Consider the following 24278-nt stretch of genomic DNA (forward strand, 5'->3'; position numbering starts at 1 on the left):
AGGACGTTATGTTTTTTTGTCTAGTTGATGTTGGTTATAAATTGGTCACTGATGTTGGTTATAAATTGGTCACTTATGTTGTGAATAGAGTAAAACAAACTCCCCATCACAAGATGGCCTCCCAGATTAGTCAGAACTATCACCAGGATTGTGAAGCTGCTGTCAACAAGCAGATTCATGTGGAGCTCACTGCCTCCTATCTCTATCAGTCTTTGGTGAGTCTTGTCCCTAGGGGGTTAAAACTTGATCTATGTAGTTGCAGTAAATGGTTTCTCTTGAATTTAAATAACTGGACACTCTCTCTGGTCGACTGAGTTTTGTGGTCCTTTCCTAAATATTAATTCAGGATAAGGGCAATGTTACTATACCAATGGGGTTTGATAATGATGTACTCTGAAGCTGGGTCCCAGTTGGCATTTGGAGATATGTGGAGGTTTAAGTGTCCCTGGAGATATTTGCCAGTTTTGATTGGCAGTAGATGTCATTCCCTCTAAGATTACACAGCAGGCTGAGCAGGATGGCTGATGTTTTGGGGCTTGACCCTTCTGAAGGTGTGTCTAGGCCCAAAACATCAGCTTTCCTGCTCCTTTGCTTGGCCTGATGTGTTCATTCAGCTCTACATCATTGTATCTCAAGGGGTAGAGTGTGTTTAGAAGTTGTGTTGAAGTAACCTTGGTGAGTGCTGCAGGGGACCTGGTAGATAATGGACCCTGAAAGGAGGTGGTGAATGCAGTCCCCATCAAGTGGGCTGCTCTGTCCTGGATGGTGTCTGCTTCTTGCATGTGGCAGCTCCACCTCCACAGACACATGGAGAAGCTTCATCACACTCGGCTTTTTTCTCTTAGAAAGAAGATGCCTCATGACAGATGGATGAAGCCTGTGTAAACTCCATTTGGGAGGTGGGTACAGCTTTCATTGGTGAGCTAGTTGATGGGTGTTAATTCCTGACCAGGGTCCCAATTCCCTTGGGGAACATGTGTGCCAATTCTAAAATCCTTCCTATTCTCTCCTGCCACAGCTTGTCCCTACCCCAATTAAACAGCCAAGAAATTTTGTTTGACTGCTTCTGCTTCAAGAAAGTAACTTCCCACCAGGTTTCCTCAACAACAAAACCCTTAGCTCCTGTTTCAAATATCAGAAGAATAGCCCTTCATAAACCTCAAGGCATTGGATTGTGAATATCTCGGTTCGGAAGTGAGTCACATATGGGTGGACAAACAACAGAACGCTGCCTGCTGGAATAAGCCAAACTCTGGTGTCCAGCTTTGTGTTAACTAGTGATGTTAGATCAGCCGTTATCTGGAGGTACATGTCGCATTGGCCTGCTCCCCCTCTCCCTCTCCCCCCTGCGTGCTCTTGTGGTCATGTGACCCTTGTTTTCTCCCCCCCCGACCCCTTCTGGATGTGAGTGCACTAATTTTACTGTGCTATAAACTATAGCTGCAACAATCCAGAGGCTGTTACTGGGTAGGTTTTCCTTTGCACTATCTTGTTGTCGCTTTCTCTCATTCGCCTCTACTATATCTTGTAGTAATAAAATATACCGTACACTATCTCCCTGGTTTTGAGGCTGCAGAAACCTTGCTTCCTCCTAGTTATATTGTTACAGCAGTGTCTAACATGCATTTCCATGCCAGCCCCAAAGGAGCAATAGTGTTGCAGCTCCGCTACTCAACTATAGCCTGCACTCCAGCTCCTGGTGCTTGTTTCAGCTGTTTTTTAGGCTCTAAATTTGTCCAATTCAAATGAAGGTTAGTGAGTGAAAACATGGCTGGATGCAAGAAGAGCTATAATGCTGTGCCAGACAGCCTGAGCAATTCACTGTTTTAAGCCAAACTTTTGCCAGTTTCCAATAGGAAATTGGGATTGTTGTTAGTTCCCAGTTGAAGGATCTGCTGGCCAGCTGGATATCAGCGGATTCTCAACCATGTTCACATACCACGCAGTTAACAGCTAACTGAGCAGGTAGCTTGCTGCAGAAGGCTGAACTAGAATTTGGAGTCAGTGCTGTGTTCAATGGGCTTTAACATGTTCTCTCCCTTCCAGATGACCTACTTTGACTGGGATGATGTGGCCCTCCCCCACTTCTCCCAGTTCTTCAAAGATCAGTCCCAGGTGAAGCAGGAACCTGCAGAGAAGCTGCTGAAATTCCAGAATCAGCGTGGAGGCAGAGGCTGAGTCCTCCTCCAGGATGTGAAGGTTGGAGTTGTGTGGGAGGGTTGCAGCTGTGGGGAAGAGAATGGCAGCTCTTGTGGTGCTGTTTCCTGTTGGGATGTAAAAATCCTCTTTTGGCCTGGCTTCCCTGTTTGATTTCTTTTGAAGGCAGTTTCTAAACTAGCCCTATTGTCCACCGTGTCTATGCTGCCCACAAACCTCAAACTACATTAACACAATTTCCTTGCACTTAGTCCCCAGCCTACTATCTTCTGGCATGAAGAAGTTGTTGAGATTAGGCTTAAATGTTGCTGGAGTAACTTCCTCCACTGACCCCTCAGGTCATGCATCCCATACCTCTCCCACCCTCCATTATCCTCCAATCTCCTCAAACCTGTGCCATCTGGTCTTCATGTCTGCCACAGGGACTGTCTATTGTCCATGCTCCCTGATCTTCCACACTTCCATGAGATAACCATCCCAGTCTATCCAACCTCCCTCTCATCATTGTTTTTTTTGTCAGTTTTCTTCCCCCATCTTGGGCCAACATCCTGATGACCCTCACCTGTACCCCCTCCAGTGTCACCCTGTCCCTCTGATTGTGGTTCTGGTCACCACACTACATTCCATCTTTGGTCTGGCCAATGCTGCCATGTTTATGGCAAGACTCATCCTTTTTACTGATCCCCAACTCCTGGAGACCAGCATCATGTCAGCCCCTTCCCCACTCTGTCTACCTTTGCTGAACCTTGAGGGATGGCCTTGGGCATTTGTTGCTTGTCCCTTTTACTGTAAGCACATTGCTGCTCCCTTCAATGAATTAAACAGCAGTGATGTCTGATCATCCTGCTCAGACATGTATGAAGCCACTGGCACAGGTGAGACATAGATGCCTGGCCTGCAAGGTCCAGATTGGTACTCTACCTCAAGAGCCCTTGAGACTAAGGTGTGAATGTCCTGATCTAAATGACAAATGGGCACTGGTGCAAACAGTTTAACTTTGTGTGAAATAAATCCCTGTCCCCACAATGACTTCATGCTTCAGATCAAGGATAAATGGAGCAAAGTGAAGTCACCTACAAGTCATCAATGTGGGTTTTAGGGGTGGCACAGTTGCTCAGTGGTTAGCACTGCTGCCTCAGTGCCAGGGACACAGGTTTAGCTCTGGCCTCTGGTGACTGGTGCTGACATGATCAGTTTCTTCCTACAGTCCAAATATGGGCAGGCTGGGTGAAGTAGCTGTGGGGGAAATGCAGGGCTATGGGATCAGGTAAATCTGAGATCTGCTTCAGAAGGTTGATTGCAGACTCAATGGGCTGAATGGCCTGCTCCCATGCTGCAGGAAGTCTGATTCTGAGGCTTAACTGTTCTTCTTTCCCCCCTCCAGAAGCCAGAGAGGGATGAGTAGGGTAACAGCCTGCAGGCAATGCAAGTTCTCCTGGATCTGGAGAAGAACGTGAACCAGAGTTTGTTGGATCTACCCCAACTCGCCACAGCCCAGACTGACCCTCATGTAAGCTTCACCTCTTCATTCTCACCACTGCCATGCCTCCTCAACTTCATTGGTTGATCTTTGTGGAGTGGAAAGTCACAGACGTAACTCTGTCCAGATGCTACATTGTCATCATAATTATGTTATTAAGGTACAATGTTACAACTGCTCAACACTGAACTGAAATAGGAATTTGGATTACAGTCTAGTGGGAATGCTGATGTGATTTTTGGCTGCTGAATTGGGGATTGTTGCACTATACAATACAACTTGGAGCTCTTTCAGAAGGTGAGATGGATCAGCTGAAATGTTGTCGTCACTGGCATCAATTCTCCACCTGGTAGCTAGATTTTCAGGGCTGTCTAGAGCTAGTTATGGCTAAGGGTTTTTCAGTGGGAATTATGAAATTGTCTTGGACAGTGTTAATGCACTCAGTTGTCATCTTCCTCTGTTGCAGCTGAGACTTCCTGGAGACTCACTATTTGGATGAGGAGGTGGAGATCATCAAGCAACTGGGTGACTACATCACCAACCTGAAGCACCTGGGAGCCCCTGAGAATGGGATGGAAGAGTACCTGTTTGACAGGCTCTCCCTGGAGGACAGCAGTTAGTGTGGCCTGGAGCACTGTCTACTTGGTCTGAATGCATGCCCCACTTCACCCTGGCCAACCTGTCTCCTTCCAAGGAGAAGGGACTTGGAGCAAAGAATGTAATGGCTGTACCAGCTGAATGGGAATGAATAAAATGATGTGTTGATCTTGCTTATTGTCCATCATTCAGAGAACTGGGTGGTGTCTCTCGAGAGCTTGAAGCCTGTAATCTTTCTGTAGTTTGATTGGCTGGTCCAATTACAATTGGACATGAGACTAATTCACTGGGTCTTTTGACAATTTCCCCACCTCACTGGTCAGGGATAATGAGATGGAGTGCCTCCTTTGTGTGAAACAAGATATTCCCCTCCCACCAGAATTTGAGGTTGTGGTTTGATGCTGTTGGCCGAGAAAACGTTTTCGACAATGACTAGCATACTGTTGGATGTGGTGTGCACAATTGTAGTTAACAGAACGTGGAATTCCTTTTGCAAAAGCAACTTCCCACACCTTTTATCAAAAGCTAGGACCAGGCCCCAACATTCTGCAAATTAGGGAAATTTTAACTTGTACATGGATAAGGCATGGAAAAATTAACGTTAAATACCTTTCCTCATCAGCCTCCCTGAACAGTACCTTACACTCCAAGTGACAGAAATCACAATTTGACGACAAAACTAACTAATCTGCTGGCTGGATCAGCTCAGCCGAAGGAGGTGAGATATCGGGATGTGTTTCCTTGCCAGGGGCAGGAACCAGCTCTTTGGGAGAGGATACCACTTCAGCTGGTCTGCTATTCATTGTGACTCGGGCCCTAACATGACGTGACGAGTATATTCTATTCTCAGTTCTCAGCATTGTTGTCTCCTTTGTTTCTGTTACTTTTTTCTTTACACCCCCCTCCCCCACAACCATGTGTGCAGCCCAACAGCGTTGGGTGCTGGTAAAGGGTCAAACCAGGACCAGCAGTCAAGGTGGTGGGGGGTGGGGTGCCACGTGCCACTCTCTAAAACCCATTCACCCTTCCCTTGTTACACGTCTCCACCAGTTGGCAATGCTCACCAGTTGATTCCTCCTTCAGTCTGAGTTACCACACGGTGACACTTCAGGGGATTTTATATCCACTTCAGCTCCAAAAGGAGTCAATGCCCATGGTTGCTGGGGGCAGTATGCGCAGAAGCAATCCCAATTTGTCCGAATGTGGCTCCCTTATTCCACTTTCTTTCCCTATCCTTGCACTTACTCTACCGCTTCATCCAAGGAAAAATTTTCAAGCCTACCACCCCCAAGACCTGGGAAAGTGCAGCCCAAATTTTCACAGCAGCCTCTATCAGACAGTCAGCTCACATTCACCTGAGCTGTATGGGCGTATAATGCCTGCTCTTGATGCCACCCACAGTGGCAGTGTCTTGAGCATAGCATAGCACAGCAGCGCTCCTGGTTAAATGTTGCCATTTGATTGGCTCTTGCTGCTAAAGCCTGCATTGAGCGCACTAAGCTGCTCCTTTGGTTCCTCTGAGCTTCCCCCACGGTGAGCGTTACTCCTGATGCAGGTTAATTGGGTGAAATCACATTGAAGGAGCAGTGTGACTCGGAGAGGAGACCTGGAGATGCTGATTTTCCTGTCCCCCTGCTTCCCTTATCTTTCGAGGGGTCAGAGATCCTGGGTTAGGGAGGGGGCTATCAGAGACATCCTGAGGATTGTTCCAGGGAGTTTTGTAGCGAGTGCACACTGCAGCCTGCATGAGGGTGTGGGTCTTTAAGGCACTGAGCGTGTTTGTTCCTCCACAGAGAGCAGTTTAATTGCAGCAAATTGAAGTCTTGGCTGGAGAATCCCAATAGTGCAGCAAGAGGATATTAGGCCCATTAAATCTGCATCGACCCACTGAACCACATCCTGCTCAGACCCAACCCATTTGCTTAACCCCACGGACAATCGAATTACCTTGGATGCGCATTGTCACTATGGGGCTATTTAGTATTACCAACCCACCTACCCTGCAAATCATTGGGCTGTGTGAAGAAACTCAAGCACCTGGAGGAAATCCACGCAGGCCATCAGCCAGGGGTAGAATCGAACCTGGGTCCCTGGCACTGAGGCGCCAAAACATTCTAAAGTACCAAAGGGAAGGAATGCACTGTGGCAAACTACGTCATGGGAATAGACTCTGCAGCCCAGCCCGAACTTGCAGACCAGGTTTTCATAAACTGTGCAGTGCCATTTGCCTACATTTGGCCCATCTTTCTCTAAACCGTTCCTTTCCATGTAAATCTCCAAATGTCACTTAAATGTTGTAATTCTATCCACCTCGACCACTTCCTCTGGCAGCTCGTTCCATGCACGTACCACCCTCTGTGTGAAAATGTTGTCCCTCACGCCCCTTTTAAATCCTTCCCCCTCTCCCATCAAACCGGTGCCCTCTAGTTTTGGACCCCCCTACCCTGTCCCAGCATGCTTTTTATATACAGTCAATCTTGAGTGTGCCAATGGCAAGGCTACATTTAGTGCTCAGCAACTGTTCCACTTCAGGAGGTGGTGATGAGCTGGTTATTACAATCCACCTGGTGTCGGCGAGACCGGAATGATGCTGCTGCTGCTGCTGAGGAGGGGCTTCTGGGATTTTCGTTCACAAACAGGGATAGTGTTCCAAGTCAGGATGGTGACAGATTTACATGGAGCTGCTTGAGTGTCGTCGGAGCTGCCTCAAGCGAGAACATTGTAAACTATTCCAGCACTACTCCCAACTTCAGCCTTATTGACGGTGGACCGGTTTTGGAAACTCAGGAGTTGAGTACTTCCTGACAGAATTCCCAGCATCTGAATTCCCAGTTTCTGAGCTGTACCATCTACAGAACGCAATGTATACAGGACCAGAAATTCCTCACTTGGAAACCTGCTGGGGTTAATCGCTAGTTCTACTTCAAACAATGAAAAACGAAACTGGGAGACAGAAATGTTCAACGTGCGATACATTTCTAGCAGCAACTGAGACATAGAGGCCTGAGGCCTACTGTGTAGAAGAGGCACTCAGCACATTTAGCGTTTTGCTTTTCAAACTGGGCCTTCAAGGTCAAGGTCAGGGAGATCACATCAGATGCAGATTGGATCCACAAAGTACATCAGTTGCCTGTTTTAGATGATCCAAAAGCACATTATTTCTGTTGCGGCACAGAAATAGGAAAATGTTCAGATCAACCAAATCGAGCCATTTTTCAAAGAGCTCCAACACCAATGTTCAAAAATTATGACGACTAATCCCTCAGAATAACAATCTGACAGAATTCTGCAAATCTGTGATGAATGTGTCTTAACGCACAACTTCAGATACAGACGTGAAGTTTTAGAGCATACTTTATTCTCATTTTCAGGGAGATGTCCTCCCAGAATTTGCACTTGTTCAGGAGGTCAAAGATCATTTCAGCAATTTCATCATCAACCACTCATCAATTCTGATTGGTTTTTTGACCCGATTCCCATCCTGCACTGATTGGATGTGGCAGCTGATCAATTGATTAACAAGAGTGTTTGGCCATCACTGATGATCTCATTTCCTGCTTCATAAAATGAGTGTTGGCTCCTCGGGTATAAATAGAGTCCCAGGGCAGGGATGTTTATTGTTGTTCTTAACTTTGTTATTTTTGTGGTGTGGAAACTAAAGCAAGCTTTTCCTTTATATGATGGCATCCCAGATCATGCAGAACTATCACCAGGATTGTGAAGCTGCTGTCAACAAGCAGATTAATGTGGAGCTCACTGCCTCCTATCTCTATCAGTCTTTGGTGAGTGGAGTCTCTGTTGGGTGAAACATACTTCTGTTCTGTTGAAGTGAACTCTACCCCTTGGATGTAATTAAGTTGTCTATCTTATAGACTGAGTTTTGTGGCTCCTACCTCTTTCTCAATGCAGGATGAGTGTGATGTTACTGTAACAATAGTTTGGTGTCCAATGTTACTCTAACTTGGGTCCCAGTTGGTTGTCAGTGAGATGTGGAGTGTTCTTGTAGTTACTTGCCTGTCCCATGATGGTGCTGTGACTGGTGGTAATTATAGCTTCCTGTGGCTGTTTGAAACTTGAGGGAACTAATTTAAAAATGAATTGGGACTAACCATTGTGGGAATGGAAGCACCATCAGCTAGTCACTGCTCTTCTTTTCCTTCTTGTATCCTTGCTTGTATTTGAATTTTGTGGTGATCCCAACTTAACATCTCAAATAATCTTGAGAATCTTGATTTCCTATTGCAATCAGCTTAGAATAGGCTTGTTCTAGCCCTACAGAGCTGGGCTGAGAGGTGGCAAATGGAGTTTAATGCAGACAAGTGTGAGGTGATGCACTTTGGTAGGAGTAACCGGAAGGCAAAGCACGAGGCTAATGGTAAGATTCTTAGTAATGTAGATGAGCAGAGAGATCTCGGTGTCCACGTAAACAGGTCCTTGAAAGTTGCCATCCAGGTTGACAGGGCGGTTAAGAAGGCAGTGTTTTCTCTTTGATTAATAGAGGCATTGAGTTCTGGAACCAAGAGGTTATGGTGAAGCTGTACCAAACTCTGGTGTGGCTGCACTTGTAGTATTGTATACAGTTCTGGTCACTGCATTATAAGGATGTGGAAGCTTTGGCAAGAGTGCAGAGGAGGTTTACTAGGATGTTGCCTGGTATCGAGGGAAGCTCTTATGAGGGAAGACTGAGGGACTTGAGGCTGTCTTCATTGGTGAGAAGGTTGAGAGTTGACTTAATTGAAACATATAATATTCTGAGGGTTGGAAAGGGAAATCCTCTTTCTGCGGACGGTGAGCATGAGGGGGCATAGCTGTAAATTGAGGGATGATAGATATAGGACAGATGTCTGAGGTAGTTTCTTTACTCAGTAGTAAGGGAATGGAATGCTTTGCCTGTGACGGTAGTAGATTTGCCAACTTTAGGTACATTTAAGTCGTCATTGGACAAGCATATGGACGTACAGGGAATAGTCTAGGTTAGATGGGCTTGAGATCAGTATGACAAGTTGACACAACATCTAGGGCCTGTACTGTGCTGTTATGTTCTAGTTTCAGATTAAACTGGGTGAGGTTGTGACTGGTATCTGATCAAGCAGATCTCCATTTGAGATCTACTTTGCTTTTTTTCATACTCATGAGGTGGGTGTGGGCTGTCTGTATATGAAGTGTTGGAGCTTTTCCAAGGCACGGCACTGCCGTGGGGCTGAGAATGTGCGGAGGGTACTGACCCAGTGAATATGGAAAAAATAGCTTATTCCTGTTGTATTTGGCCTGACTCTAACTAGCCCCTCTTTCCCCAGGTGGTTGGGTGCCTGTGCCCTTCCAAGGGGTAGAATGTGTTTAGAAGGTGTTAGAAGTAACCTTAGTGAGTGTTGCCGGGTGCTCTCTGGGCTTGTGCTTGTCAGCAGGAAGTCCTGTCATGATGAGGATCAAGTCCCTGTCAGCCCCACTTTGGGAGGTGGCAACAGCTTTCATTGAGCCACCAGTTCAGTTTTAATCGCTGACCCATGTTCCTAACACAACTTGGAAGCATGTCCCAAGAGTAAAATCTCCACTATTCTACATCTTCTAACTGCCCATTTAAATGGGCAATGATAAATTGTGCTTGTGTTTGCATTTGACAATTAAAGCAACTTTTTTCAGCAGGATTCCCAAGAATGTGTGTCTTAGTAGCTGCTTCCAATAGCAGACCTGGTAAACCTGAATACATTGAATTGTGAACATCCTGGTTTAGAAATCTACAGGACTTTGCCTGTTGGATTAAGTCAACAGTAGCATTTCCACGTTACTGTTTTAATAAGTGATGTTGTCTAGAGAGTAGGTGATCTGCAGGTCACTGTCATATTTGTCATGTGATCAGTTTGTTTTGTCAATCATTGTTTCATGTGTAATGGTACAAGTTGCTAGCAGTCTCAGTACAGCTGTTTTAGTTGCAGCAGTAAACTGTATCTAGAACAATCCAAAGACTGTCCCGAGGCAGGCTTTCCTTGGCAGATTCTTGGTGCCCATGTCCTTCATTCATCCCTTCCCCCTCACCCCAGCCACCCCACTACTGCAGCCCTTGTCAACCTAATACAGTGCATCCAATTGCATTGATCCTGACTAAGCAGAAAATGTGCTCCTTCCTAGCTGTTAGTTGCAGTGATGGGATCTGTTTTCTGGCCTTTGCCAAAGGAGCAATAGCGTGCCCTGCAGCTGTTCTATTGGTGCACATCCTGCATTCCAGCTTCTGGCATTTCTTGAAACCCTATTCAATCAGTAATTTATCCCATTTCTGGTGGAGGTTAATCAGTAAAAACATCAATTCACACTTGTTCTCACCCAATGCTGTGCCAGACCCACTGAGCAATTTGCCAGGAGTTTCAAACCAAAATAAAACACATGGTGTTTACAGCTTACCTGGAGGAAGCTGGGATTGTTTTGATTTTTCCAATTCAACAGGAACTGCTCAAAACTGGGTTCTGAATTGTTAATGCATCAGGTACTTAACAGCTTATTGTCAGTCTGATTTTTAGAATGCTCAAGTAGCCCTGGAGCTCTGAACTAAAATTGGCCCGTGACTTGTTAATGGGCTTTACCTTGATCTCCCTTCCAGATGTCCTACTTTGACCGGGATGATGTTGCCCTCCCCCATGTCTCCCGCTTCTTCAAACATCAGTCCCAGGAGAAGCGGGAACATGCAGAGAAGCTGCTGAAATTCCAGAATCAGCGTGGAGGCCGGGTCCTCCTCCAGGATGTGAAGGTTGGAGTTGGGTGGGGTGGGGGTTGGGATGGTAATGGCTGCTCTTGTGGTGTGGTTTCAAGTCAGTGACAAGATTTTCATTTGAGTCAAAACTTTGTTCGGCCTGTTTGATCTCCTTTTTGAAGCCAGTGTAGAAAGAAGCCCTTTGGCCCACCATGTCTTTGCTGACCCCCCCAAACACTAAAGCACATTAATCCCATTTATCTTCCCTTGGTCCACAGGCCACTGTCCTGGCACTATGTACTTGTCCAGCTGGACCTTAAACTGATCTGGAGTAGCTGACTCCACCACCATCCAACCCTTTATGTGGTTCATCTCATATTTCTAACCTCCCCCTCGGAGGAGGGTGAAGAGAACGTTTCCTCCAATCCCCTCTAACCTGCTTACTCCACAAACCTGGTTTCTCTCTGGTCTTGCTGTCTGCCATGGGGAAGACATTCCATCAACTGGCCACTCTCTATTCTTCAATAGTTACATCAGGTCACTCCCTCAGCCGTTCCTGCTCCACAGAAAATCCCAGCCTATCTAACCTCCAATCAATGGATCTTGGGCAACAGCCTGGGGAACCTCACCAGCTTCCCCCTGCAGTGCCATCCTGTCCTTGTGACTGGTGAGGCCAAAGAGGGAATAATGTGGTGACTAGAAGAACAAACTGTGACAAGACTGGCCCCCTTCCTGTTCCACCACACCCAACTAATAGAGGTTGCTTGCCCTCTGTCACTGTTACACCCTGTTGACCTTGTCTGAACTTTGAGGGATCTATGGTTTTGGGCCTTTCTTAACTGTTAGCAGCACAACACACTTTGCAAACACCTCGCTGTCCCTTGGATGAATTAAATAGCCGTGATGTTTCTGATCATCCTGCTCAGGCATGTATGAAGCCACCAGCACAAGTGGTACTTGAACCTTGGCCTTGTCAGCCAGAGACAGGGGCACTACCACTGTACCATGACAGCATTTAGGATTCACTCGTGAATATCCTCGCAATTCCATCAGATGGACCCTGATGCAAATCTTGTCATTATCCCCCACAATGACCTGTTATTCAACTTCCTCCTTCAGATCAAGGACCGACAGGCAAGGTGAAAGCAATTCTGAAGGAACTGTTCTTCAGCTGTGCTCCAGGGCTCCCTCAGGGGCTAGCAGTGTTCTCAGTGCTAGGGACGCAGGTTTTGATCTGGCCTCTGGTGAGGGACTGGTGTTTACATGTCCTCCCCATGTCTGCGTTGGTGTCCTCATAGTATAAGAGGATTGGCCATCTGAAATGCAGGGTTACAGGAATAGAGGGGGAGTGGGATGAGCTGGGATGCATTTCAGAGCAGTTCTGCACTGATCGATGTTGTAGAGATTCTGAAGCTTCACTTTCCTTCTTTCCATCCTCAGAAGCCAGAGAGGGATGAGTGGGGTAACAGCCTGCAGGCGATGCAGGTTGCCCTGGATCTGGAGAAGAATGTGAACCAGAGTTTGCTGGATCTTCACCAACTTGCCACAGCCCAGACTGACCCTCATGTAAGCTTCACCACTTCATTCTCTTCACTGCTGGTCACTCAGGGCAACACCTTCAATGGTTGGTCTTTTGTGGATTAGAAGTTGCCTGCTGTCTCAGACAAGTACCATTTGGATCTCTTCAGATCTGTACCAATGCTTATAATCTGATCAGCTCAGCAATCAAGTAAAATGGGAATTTGGATTATAATCTAGTAGGAGTGATGAAGTGATATTGGCCACTGAATGCTCATCCAGGATTATTGCAGTGGAATGATCACTATCCATCATAATCCAACACAGCATCACTTAACAAACTGCAAGAGCAGTTGAAATACATGGTCCTCACTGGCATAGTCTCCAGGTGTTAGGTTTTCAGGGTAGTCTCGAGCTCATATGGCTGAGTGTTTTGCAGTAGGAAATCTGAGGTTGTCTTGGATAGCATTAATGTAGCAAGTTGTCATATTCTTGCAGCTGTGTGACTTCCTGGAGACTCACTATTTGGATGAGGAGGTGGAGATCATCAAGCAACTCGGGGACTACATCACCAACCTGAAGCGCCTGGGAGCCCCTGAGAATGGGATGGGAGAGTACCTGTTTGACAGGCTCTCCCTGGAGGACAGCAGTTAGTGTGGCCTGGAGTACTGTCTGCTTGGTCTGAATGCATTCCCCACTTCACCCTGGACAACCTGTCTCCTTCCAAGGAGAAGGGACTTTTGTAGCAAAGAATGTAATGGCTGTACCAGCTAAATGGAAATGAATAAAATGATGTGTTGATCTTGCTTATTGTCCATCATTCAGAGCTCTGAATACTTTGGGTGATAGCTCTTGCTTGAAGCCAATTTGTTTTCTGTCATTTGATTGGTCCAATTTCTAATTGGATTCGGCAACCCTTCACAGAATCGCTCACTATCCCCACATTAGAATGTAACTAGATGGAGTGTTTTTTTGGTTAGTCCTGTGGAAATTGAAGGTGTTTCTCCTCCAAATAGGATAAGGTTGGGATTTGTCAATTGTGGCACTGGCTTTCTTCTAGAGGACAATTAGTGCGCTTCTGGATATGGTGGGTTCAACTGTAGCTCAAAGAAATTGTCTTCCTCTGGTGCCAGGAAGTTCCCACACCGTCCAAAGAGACTTCTCTACCCAGCCTGATAGAATTTGGGATAGTGGTGTTCAATTGCACATTTCCCTTGAAATCTCTTCCCCGCCTCAGCCATCCTGCGTACTCAATTATTGCCTGAATGATGACAGCAACAAAAAGTGAAGACAGCCCTTTATCTACTGACCCAGCTTCCTGATCACAAAGGTCTAAAGGAAGAGGCCCAGCAGGCTCTGATTTCAATCCAGCTGGCGGAAGCAGCAGAGGTGTGAAACAATCTCGACTGCCTGGTATATCTTTTTTTTTCCCCCATTGGGCCCTACCCTGACCAAAACACACTATATTCTCAGTATTGTTACTTTTGGTTTCACCATCCCAAACTGTGGCTGGAGCTCTTTCTCTTCCGCTTCTCCTCACTTCGCTCACCCCGCCCTCCCCCCACCCGACCTTTTCTATCCACGTGCCCCACCAGCCTAAACATTCACCACAGCCCCTTTCCCTGGGAGTCAGCTCAAGACATTCACCTGAACTGTACTGGATTATAATGCAGGGCCTCATTGCTGCTTACAGCAGGATAATAGGGACCTGGGAAGAACACAGCAATGCACCTGGTTAAATGCTGCTGTTTGATTGGCTCTTGTTGCTAAAGCCAGCATTGAGCACACTAAGCTGCTCCCTTCGTTCCTCTGAGCTTTCCCCCATGGTGAACATTACTCCTGATGCAGGTTGATTGGGTGAAATCACATTGAAGGAGCAAAGTGGCTCGGAGAGGAGACATGGAGATGCTGACTTTCCTTTACGGCTGCTTCTTTTATCTTTCAAGGTGTCAGAGATCATGGGTTCGTGAGGGGGCTATCAGAGACATCCTGAGGATTGTTCCAGGGAGTTTTGTAGCGAGTGCACACTGCAGCCTTCATCAAGGTTGGCGGGGGGGGGTGCTGCAGAGTCAAAAGGCGCTCAACATATTTGTTCCACCACATAAAGCAATTTATTTTTGGTGAAAATAAGTCTAGGCTACAGTAACCCTCAAGTGCAGGAAGGGACCATTAGCCCCATTAAATCTGCATCGACCTTCTGAACAGCATCCTCCTTAGACCCAACCCCTTTGCCTTAACTCCACATTTCCCACGGCTAATCGACCTAGCCTGCAGGCCCGTGCTCACGATCGACAATCTGCAAATCATTGGGCTGTGTGAGGAAACTCAAGCACCTGGAGGAAATCCACGCAGTCCATCACCCAGGGGTAGAATTGAACCTGGGTGCCTGGCACTGAGCCGCCAAAACATTCTAAAGTACCAAAGGAAAGGAATACACTGCGGCAAACTACGCCATGGGAATAGACTCTGCAGCGCAGCCCGAACTTGCAGACCAGGTTTTCATAAACTGTGTAGTGCCATTTGCCTACGTTTTGCCCATCTTTCTCTAAACCGTTCCTTTCCATGTAAATCTCCAAATGTCACTTAAATGTTGTAAATCTATCCACCTCGACCACTTCCTCTGGCAGCTCGTTCCATACACGCACCACCCTCTGTGTGACAATGTTGTCACTCACGCCCCTTTTAAATCTTGCCGCTCTCCCCTCAAACCGGTGCCCTCTAGTTTTGGACCCCCCCTACCGTGTCCCAGCATGCTTTTTATATACAGTCAATCTTGAGTGTGCCAATGGCAAGGCTACATTTAGTGCTCAGCAACTGTTACACTTCAGGAGGTGGTGATGAGCTGCTTATTACAGTCCACCTGGTGTCAGAGAGACCGGAATGATGCTGATGCTGCTGCTGTTGCTGAGGAGGGGCTCCTGGGATTTTCATTCACAAACAGGGATATTGTTCCAAGTCAGGATGGTGACAGAGTTACATGGAGCTGCTTGAGTGTCGTTGGTCCTGCCTCCAGCGAGAACATTGTAAACTAATTCCAGCACTACTCCCAACTTCAGCCTTATTGAGGGTGGGCAGGTTTTGGAACCTCAGGAGTTGAGTACTTCCTGACAGAATTCCCAGCATCTGAATTCCCAGTTTCTGAGCTGTACCATCTAGAGAAGGCAATGTAAACAGAACCAGAAATTCTTCACTTGGAAACATGCTGGGGTGAATCACTAGTTCTACTTCAAACAACGAAAAACGAAACTGGGAGACAGAAATGTTCAACGTGCAATACATTTCTAGCAGCAACTGAAACATAGAGGCCTGAGGCCTACTGTGTAGAAGAGGCACTCAGCACATTTAGCGTTTTGCTTTTCAAACTGGGCTTCAAGGTCAAGGTCAGGGAGATCACATCAGATGCAGATTGGATCCACAAAGTACATCAGTTGCCTGTTTTAGATGATCCAAAAGCACATTATTTCTGTTGCTGCACAGAAATAGGAAAATGTTCTGATCAACCAAATCGAGCCATTTTTCAAAGAGCTCCAACACCAACGTTCAAAAATTATGACGACTAATCCCTCAGAATAGCAATCCGACAGAATTCTGCAAATCTGTGATGAATGTGTCTTAACGCACAACCTCAGATACAGACGTGAAGTTTTAGAGAAAATTCTCATTTTCAGGGAGATGTCCTTCCAGAATTTGCCCTTGTGCGGGAGGTCAAAGGTCATTTCAGCAATTTCATCATCAACCAGTTGTCAATTCTGATTGGTTTTTTGACCCAATTCCCATCCTGCACTGATTGGATGTGGCAGCTGATCAATTGATTAACAAGAGTGTTTGGCCATCACTGATGATCTCATTTCCTGCTTCATAAAATGAGTGTTGGCTCCTGGAGTATAAATAGAGTCCCACGGGAGGGATGTTTACTGTTGCTCTTAACTTTGTCATTTTTCTGGGGAGGAAAATAAAGCAAGTGTTTCCTTTACGAGATGGCCTCCAAGATCAGTCAGAACTATCACCAGGATTGTGAAGCTGCTGTCAACAAGCAGATTAATGTGGAGCTCACTGCCTCCTATCTCTATCAGTCTTTGGTGAGTGGTGTCTCTGTTGGGTGAAACATACTTCTGTTCTGTTGAAGTGAACTCTTCCCCTTGGATGTAATTAAGTTGTCTATCTTATAGACTGAGTTTTGCGGCTCCTACCTCTTTCTCAATGCAGGATGAGTGTGATGTTATTATAACAATAGTTTGGTGCCGAATGTTACTCTAACTTGGGTCCCAGTTGGTTGTCAGTGAGATGTGGAGGGTGGAGTGTTCTTGTAGTTACTTGCCTGTCCCATGATGGTGCTGTGACTGGTGGTAATTATAGCTTCCTGTGGCTGTTTGAAACTTGAGGGAACTAATTTAAAAATGAATTGGGACTCACCATTGTGGGAATGGAAGCACCATCAGCTAGTCACTGCTTTTCTTTTCCCTCTTGTATCCTTGTTTCTATTTGAATTTTGTGGGGATCTGAAGTAAACCTGCCAATTGTGACTGAGAATCTTGATTTCCTATTGCAATCAGCTTAGAATAGGCTTGTTCTAGCCCTACAGAGCTGGGCCGAGAGGTGGCAAATGGAGTTTAATGCAGGCAAGTGTGAGGTGATGCTCTTTGGTAGGAGTAACCGGAAGGCAAAGTACAGGGCTAATGGTAAGATTCTTGGTAGTGTAGATGAGCAGAGAGATCTGTGTCGATAGGTAGACACGGAATGTTGAAAGTTGCCACCCAGGTTGACAGGGCAATTAAGGCAGTGTTTTGTCTTTTATTAAGAGGATTGAGTTCTGGAACCAAGAGGTTATGGTGAAGCTGTACAAAACTCTGGTGCATACAGTTCTGGTCACTGCATTATAAGGATGTGAAGCTTTGGAAAGGGTGTAGAGGAGATCTGCTAGGATGTTGCCTGGTATGGAGGGAAGATCTTATGAGGAAAGGCTGAGGGGCTTGAGGCTCTCTTCATTAGAGAGAAGAAGGTTGAGAGGTGACTTAATTGAAACAATAAAATAATCAGAGGGCTGGATAGAGAGAGCCTTTTTCCTAGATGGTGATGGTGAGCATGAGGTGGGGTAGCTTTAAATTGAGGGCTGATAAATATAGGACAGATGTCAGAGGTAGTTTCTTTACTCAATAAGGGAATGCAATACTTTACCTGTGATAGTAGTAGATTTGCCCACTTTAGGTACACTTAAGTCATCATTGGATAAGCAAATGGGCATACATGGAATAGTGTAGGTTAGATGGGCTTGAGATCAGTATGACAAGTCGGCACAACATCAAGGGCTGAAGGGCCTGCACTTTGCTGTTATGTTCTATGTTCAGATTAAACTGGGTGAGGTTGTGACTCTTATCTGATTAAGCAGATCTCCTTTTGAGATCTACCTTGCTTTTCTTCATACTCATGAGGTGGGTGTGGGCTGTCTGTATGTCAAGTGTTGGAGCTTTTCAAAGGCACAGCACTGCCATGGGGCTGAGAATGTACTGAGGGTACTGACCCAGTGACTCTGGTAAAAAGTTTATGCCTGTTGTATTTGGCCTGATTCTAAACTAACTGGACCCTCTTTCCCCAGGTGGGGTGCTTGTGCCCTTCCAAGGGGTAGAAGGTGTTTATGTAACCTTAGTGTTTGTTGCAGGGTGCTCTCTGGGCTTGTCCCTGTCAGCAGGAAGTCCCCTCCTGATGAGGATCAAGCCCCTGTCAGCCCCACTTCGGGAGGGGGAACAGCTTTCATTGAGCCAGCAGTTGGGTTTTAATCACTGACCCATTGTCCCAACACACCTTGTAAGCATGTGCCAGGAATGAAATCCTTACTATTCTACATCTTCTAACTGCACATTTAAATCGCAAAGATAAATTGTGCTTGTGTGTGCATTTGAGAATTGAAGCAACTTTTTTCAGCAGGATTTGTAAGAATGTGCTTGTTACTGGCTGCTTCCAATAGCAGACCTGCTAAACCTCAATACATTGAATTGTGAACATTCTGGTTTAGAAATCTACAGGACTTTGCCTGTTGGATTAAGTCAACAGTGGTTTTTCCAGGTTAATGAGGGATCTTGTCTGGAGAGTAGTTGATCTGCAGATCACTGTCATACTTGTCATGTGATCAGTTTGTTTTGTCAGTCTTTCTTTCATGTGTAATGGTACAAGTTGCTAGCAGTCTGAGTCAGTGCAGCTGTTTTAGATGCAGCAACAAACTGTTGCAGTAACAATCCAAAGGCTGTCCTTCGGCAGGTTTTCCTTGGCAGATTCTTGGAGCTAACGTCCTTCATTCATCTCCTCATGCCCCCCCCCCCCCAGCCACCCCAATACTGCAGTTCTTGTCAAACTAATAGATACAGTGCATCCAATTGCATTGATCCTGACTCAGCAGAAAATGTGCTTCTTCCTAGCTGTTAATTGCAGTGTCTAGGATCTGTTTTCTGGTCTTTGCCAAAGCAGCAATACAGTGCCCTGCAGCTGTTCTATTGGTGTACATCCTGCACTCCAGCCCCTGGCATTTCTTGAAACCCTATTCAATCAAAGATTTATCCCATTTCTGGTGGAGGTTAATCAGTAAAAACATCAATTCACACTTGTTCTCACCAAATGCTGTGCCAGACCCTCCTGGGCAATTTGCCAGGAGTTTCAAACCAAAATAAAACACATGGTATTTACAACTTACTGGAGGAAGCTGGGATTGTTTTGATTTTTCCAATTCAACAGCAATTGCTCAAAACTGGGTTCTGAATTGTTAATGCATCAGGTACTTAACAGCTTATTGTCAGTTTGATTTTGAGAATGCTCAAGTAGCCCTGTAGTTCTGAACTGAAATTGGCCCATGACTTGTTAATGGACATTACCTTGTTCTCCCTTCCAGATGTCCTACTTTGACCGGGACGATGTTGCCCTTCCCCATTTTTCCCAGTTCTTCAAACATCAGTCTCAGGAGAAGCGGGAACATGCAGAGAAGCTGCTGAAATTCCAGAATCAGCGTGGAGGCGGAGTCTTCCTCCAGGATGTGAAGGTTGGAGTTGGGTGGGGTGGGGAATGGGATGGTAATGGCTGCTCTTATGGTGTGGTTTCAAGTCAGTGACAAGGTTTTCATTTGAGTCAAAACTTTGTCCAGCCTGTTTGATCTCCTTTTTGAAGCCAGTGTGGAAAGAAGCCCTTTGGCCCACCATGCCTATGCTGACCCCACAAACACTAACAACATTAATCCCACTTACCTGCCCTTGGTCCACAGGCCACTGTCCTGGCACTAAGTACTTGTCCAGCTGGACCCGAAACTGATCTTGAGTCGCAGTCTCCACCACCATCCAACCCTTTATGTGGTTCATCTCATATTTCAAACAGCCCCTCAGAGGGGTGGGGGTGGGGTGAAGTTTCCTCCAATCCCCTCTAACCTGCTTACTCCACAAACCTGGTTTCTCTCCTGTCTTGGTGTCTGCCATGGGGAAGACATTCCATCAACTGGCCACTCTCTATTCTTCAATTACATCAGGTCACTCCCTCAGCCGTTCCTGCTCCACAGAAAATCCCAGCCTATCTAACCTCCAATCAATGGATCTTGGGCAACAGCCTGGGGAACCTCACCAGCTTCCCCCTGCAGTGCCATCCTGTCCAGGTGACTGGTGAGGCCAAAGAGGAATAATGTGGTGACCAGAAAAACAAACTGAGAAGACTGGTCCCCTTCCTGTTCCACCCCCACCAAACTAATAGAGGTTGCTTGCCCTCTGTCACTGTTACACCCTGTTGACCTTGTCTGAACTTTGAGGGATCTATGGTTGTGGGCCTTTCTTAACTGTTAGCAGCACAACACACTTTGCAAACACCTCGCTGTCCCTTGGATGAATTAAATAGCCGTGATGTTTCTGATCATCCTGCTCAGGCATGTATGAAGCCACCAGCACAAGTGGTACTTGAACCTTGGCCTTGTCAGCCAGAGACAGGGGCACTACCACTGTACCATGACAGCATTTAGGATTCACTTGTGAATATCCTCGCAATTCCATCAGATGGACCCTGATGCAAATCTTGTCATTATCCCCCACAATGACCTGTTATTCACCTTCCTCCTTCAGATCAAGGACCGACAGGCAAGGTGAAAGCAATTCTGAAGGAACTGTTCTTCAGCTGTGCTCCAGGGCTGCCTCAGGGGCTAGCAGTGTTCTCAGTGCTAGGGACGCAGGTCTGGATCTGGCCTCTGGTGAGGGACTGGTGTTGACATGTCCTCCCCATGTCTGCGTTGGTGTCCTCATAGTATAAGAGGATTGGCCATCTGAAATGCAGGGTTACAGGAATAGGGTGGGAGAAGGACGAGTTGGGATCCTCTTCAGAGCAGTTACAGACTGATCCACGTTGTAGAGATTCTGAAGCTTAACTGTCCTTCTTTTCCCTCCTCCAGAAGCCAGAGAGGGATGAGTGGGGTAACAGCCTGCAGGCAATGCAGGTTGCCCTGGATCTGGAGAAGAATGTGAACCAGAGTTTGTTGGATCTACACCAAGTCGCCACAGCCCAGACTGACCCTCATGTAAGCTTCACCTCCTCATTGACTTCACTGCTAGGCCCTCAGGGCAACACCTTCATTGGTTGGTCTTTTGTGGATTAGAAATTCAGTTAGACTTTGTTTTTGTGCAGATGACATGGATCACTTCAGATCCATAGTGATTACAAAATCATTGCTGAGCAGTTGACTCCAAGTATGTATTTTAACTTGTAAACCTGTGGGGAGGACTGAGGCGATATTGGTGACTGAATTCTCATTCAGGGCCACTGCAGTGGAATGACTTTTATCCATCACAAGTCAACTCTGCTCCAGTAAATAAACAGCAAGATGAAGCAGCTAAAAAGCAGTTGTCCTCTTTGCACAATTTCTCCAGGCGTTGGCTCTAGTCATCCCTGACAATCTCCCTCCATATGCATGTTTTTCAGTGGGGATTCTGACGTTTTCTTGGATAGTGTTAATGTACCAAGTGTCATATTCCTCTGTTGCAGCTGTGTGACTTCCTGGAGACCCACTATTTGGATGAGGAGGTGAGGATCATCAAGCAACTTGGGGACTACATCACCAACCTGAAGCGCCTGGGAGCCCCTGAGAATGGGATGGGAGAGTACCTGTTTGACAGGCTCTCCCTGGAGGACAGCAGTTAGTGTGGCCTGGAGTACTGTCTGCTTGTCTGAATGCATTCCCCACTTCACCCTGGCCAATCTGTCTCTCTCCAGGGAGAAAGGACTTTGAGCAAAGAATGTAATGGCTGTACCAGCCGAATGGAAATGAATAAAATGATCTCTTGATCTCAGTTACTGTGCATCATTTTGAGACCACTGATACCTCTTTGGTCAAGCAAGCTTTCTTGCCTCACTTCACCACTGCTTTTCCCCAAACCCCTGTGGACAGACTCCAGGCCTATGGGAGCCAGTTGGGGTTCAAATGGGGCCTGTGACTGACCCTGATGACAACCATCAACTGGTGGCCCTGCTGACCAGTTCACTTTGTCACTGAAGTCTGCTGCTCCTCCCAGGGGACCTTGGGTTTTCTAAACTTTCTTGGTTCACTGCATAGATTTGTTTTTCCCCCAGAAGGAATCCAAAATTCCTTCAAGTGGCTTCCTCAGTTTGTTGCTTTCTTTCCTCCGCCCAGGGCTCAGGCCCTCCCCATAACTGGAAGTCCACCAGCCCTGAGCTGGGGGAAATTCAGCCCAAACATTCTGAACAGTCACATTCCAGAGAATCATCTCCAGATTCTCTGGGGCTACTTGATTGATAGTGGATGCTCTTTATACCATAAATACAAGGATTGGTGACCTGGGGCTTGGATGATTGCCCATGGTTCAAAATACTCACATTTGGTTTATGCTTGCAGCTACAACTGGCCTCTGGCTGTTGAAGGGTTTGTACAAAAAGCTGCTACCTTGGTTCTTGGAACCTTTCCATGGGCTGATGAAATTTTTTTTGACCCAGTGAGGGAGCAGGGATTTCTGGGGAAGATGGGGGCTGTCTCCTTCAGTCAAGATGCCTGGACATGCTGACTTTGCCTTACAGCTGTTTCCTTGATCATTCAAGGTGTCTGATCATGGGTTAGGGAGGGTGTGATCAGAGACAGCCCGGAGATTATCTTGAGTTTTGGCACAAGTGCACACTGTAGCCTTAGGAAGAGTGTGGGTCATTAAGGTACTGAATAGATTTGTTCCATCACAAAAATCGTTGTTGTTTGGCCCAGTCTCTATCCTTGGTGATAGAATCCCTGCTCTCTGGCAAGAGGCCATTTGACCCAGGTAGCATCAACCTTCTGACCAGAATCCTGCTCAGTCCCACCCCAGTCCTTTAACCCTGTGTCTTCCCCATGGCTAATCCAGCTTGCCCCTTGTCAATATCACCAACTTAGCATTGCCTATCCACTTGACCAGCAAATAGTTCAGATGGTGGGTGGGAAACCAAACAGACACTGTAAATGTACAAACTCCCCAGGGTGCCCTAAGGCTGTAATAAATCCCATGTCGCTGTGAGGTAAGTGTTCGCTACTGAGACACTGTCTCACCCGAAAGTACCGAACAAAGGAATATGCTGTTGCATACTGTCAGAGTCCTACAGCAGAGATACAGGTTGTTTGGCTCAAACCGTCCAGGTCGAGCAGTGTTCCAAATCTGAACTAGTTGTGTTTGCCCCATATCCCTCAACCAGTCCTTTCCCTGGAAATCACCAAATGTCTTTTAACAACTGCAATTGCACCTACTTCTCGTGCTTTATGTAGCCACTCATTCTTGACATAAACCATTTTCTGTGGGGCAAAGCTGTTCTTCAGCTTCCCTCCCTCTCCACCCCCCTCCCCCCCCCCCCAAACTCCACATGCCTGTGTGTGAAAACATTACCCCTACCACCCCTAGTTTTGGACTCCACGACCCTGTCCCAGCATGCTTACTGTATGCAGTCAATCGTGAGTCTGCCAAGGGCAAGGCCACATTTAGTGCTCAGCAAGTGTTACACTTCAGGAGGTGGTGATGAGCTGGTCATTACAGTCCACCTGGTGTAGGAGAGACCGGAATGATAATGCTGCCGAGGAAGGGCTTCTGGGATTTTCATTCGCAAACAGGAATATTTTCCCAAGTCAGGATGGTGACAGACTTACATGGAGCTGCTTGCATGTTGTTGGTGCTGCCTCCAGCCAGAACATTGAAAACTGTTCCAGCATTACTCACTCCTAACTTCAGTCTTATTGATGGTGGGCCGGCTTTGGAAAGTTAGAAGTTGCGTAATCACAACAGAATTCCCTGCCTCTGACTTCCCAATTTTTGAGTTGTTCACTCTACAGAATGCAATGAAAACTGTAACAGATACTGTCACCTTGGAAACATGCTGGCGTTAAGCGCTGATTCAACTTCAACAATGTAAAACCAAACATGGAGACAGAAATGTTCAACGTGCGATACATTTCTAGCAGCAGCTGAGACACAGAACCCTGAGGCCTACTGTGTATAAGAGGCACTCAGCACATTTAGCATCTTGCTTTTCAAACTGGGCTTCATGCGACCCTAAGTCACCCTGATCACAGCAGATTCAGAATGGATCTACAAAGGACATCGGTTGCCTGTATCAGACGATCCAAAAGCACGTTATTCTGTCGCTGCACAGAAATAGGAAAATGTTCATATCAACCAAATCAGGGCATTTTACAAAGATGAGGATTGCAAATGTCATTCCCCTGTTCAGAGGATAGCAAATGTGGTTCCCCTGTGCAAGAAGGGGAGTAGAGACAACCCTGGTAATTGTAGACCAGTCAGCCTTACCTCAGTTGTTGGGAAAGTGTTGAAAAAGGTTATAAGGGATAGGATTTATAATTATCTAGAA

The 24278-nt window shown here is 46.4% G+C and overlaps 1 protein-coding gene across 1 annotated transcript; it reads left to right on the forward strand.

Moving 5' to 3' along the window:
* Window positions 1-7911: 7911 nt before the first annotated feature.
* LOC132206474 (ferritin, heavy subunit-like) lies at window positions 7912-23796 on the forward strand. Its single transcript, XM_059640665.1, has 7 exons — window positions 7912-8016; window positions 10827-10973; window positions 12357-12482; window positions 19312-19458; window positions 20839-20964; window positions 21429-21554; window positions 23743-23796. The coding sequence occupies exons 1-7, from the start codon at window positions 7912-7914 to the stop codon at window positions 23794-23796; spliced, it is 831 nt and encodes a 276-aa protein (XP_059496648.1).
* Window positions 23797-24278: the final 482 nt, after the last annotated feature.

This window comes from Stegostoma tigrinum, chromosome 38 (assembly GCF_030684315.1).
Source record: "Stegostoma tigrinum isolate sSteTig4 chromosome 38, sSteTig4.hap1, whole genome shotgun sequence".
NCBI lineage: Eukaryota > Metazoa > Chordata > Chondrichthyes > Orectolobiformes > Stegostomatidae > Stegostoma > Stegostoma tigrinum.

Excerpts from the sequence above, each read along its gene's own strand:
- LOC132206474 (XM_059640665.1), top strand. The coding sequence starts at position 7,912 with ATGATGGCATCCCAGATCATGCAGAACTATCACCAGGATTGTGAAGCT. Across the intron at positions 8,017-10,826 it reads CCTATCTCTATCAGTCTTTG|ATGTCCTACTTTGACCGGGA; the intron begins GTGAGTGGAGTC and ends TCTCCCTTCCAG. Across the intron at positions 12,483-19,311 it reads CAGCCCAGACTGACCCTCAT|ATGTCCTACTTTGACCGGGA; the intron begins GTAAGCTTCACC and ends TCTCCCTTCCAG.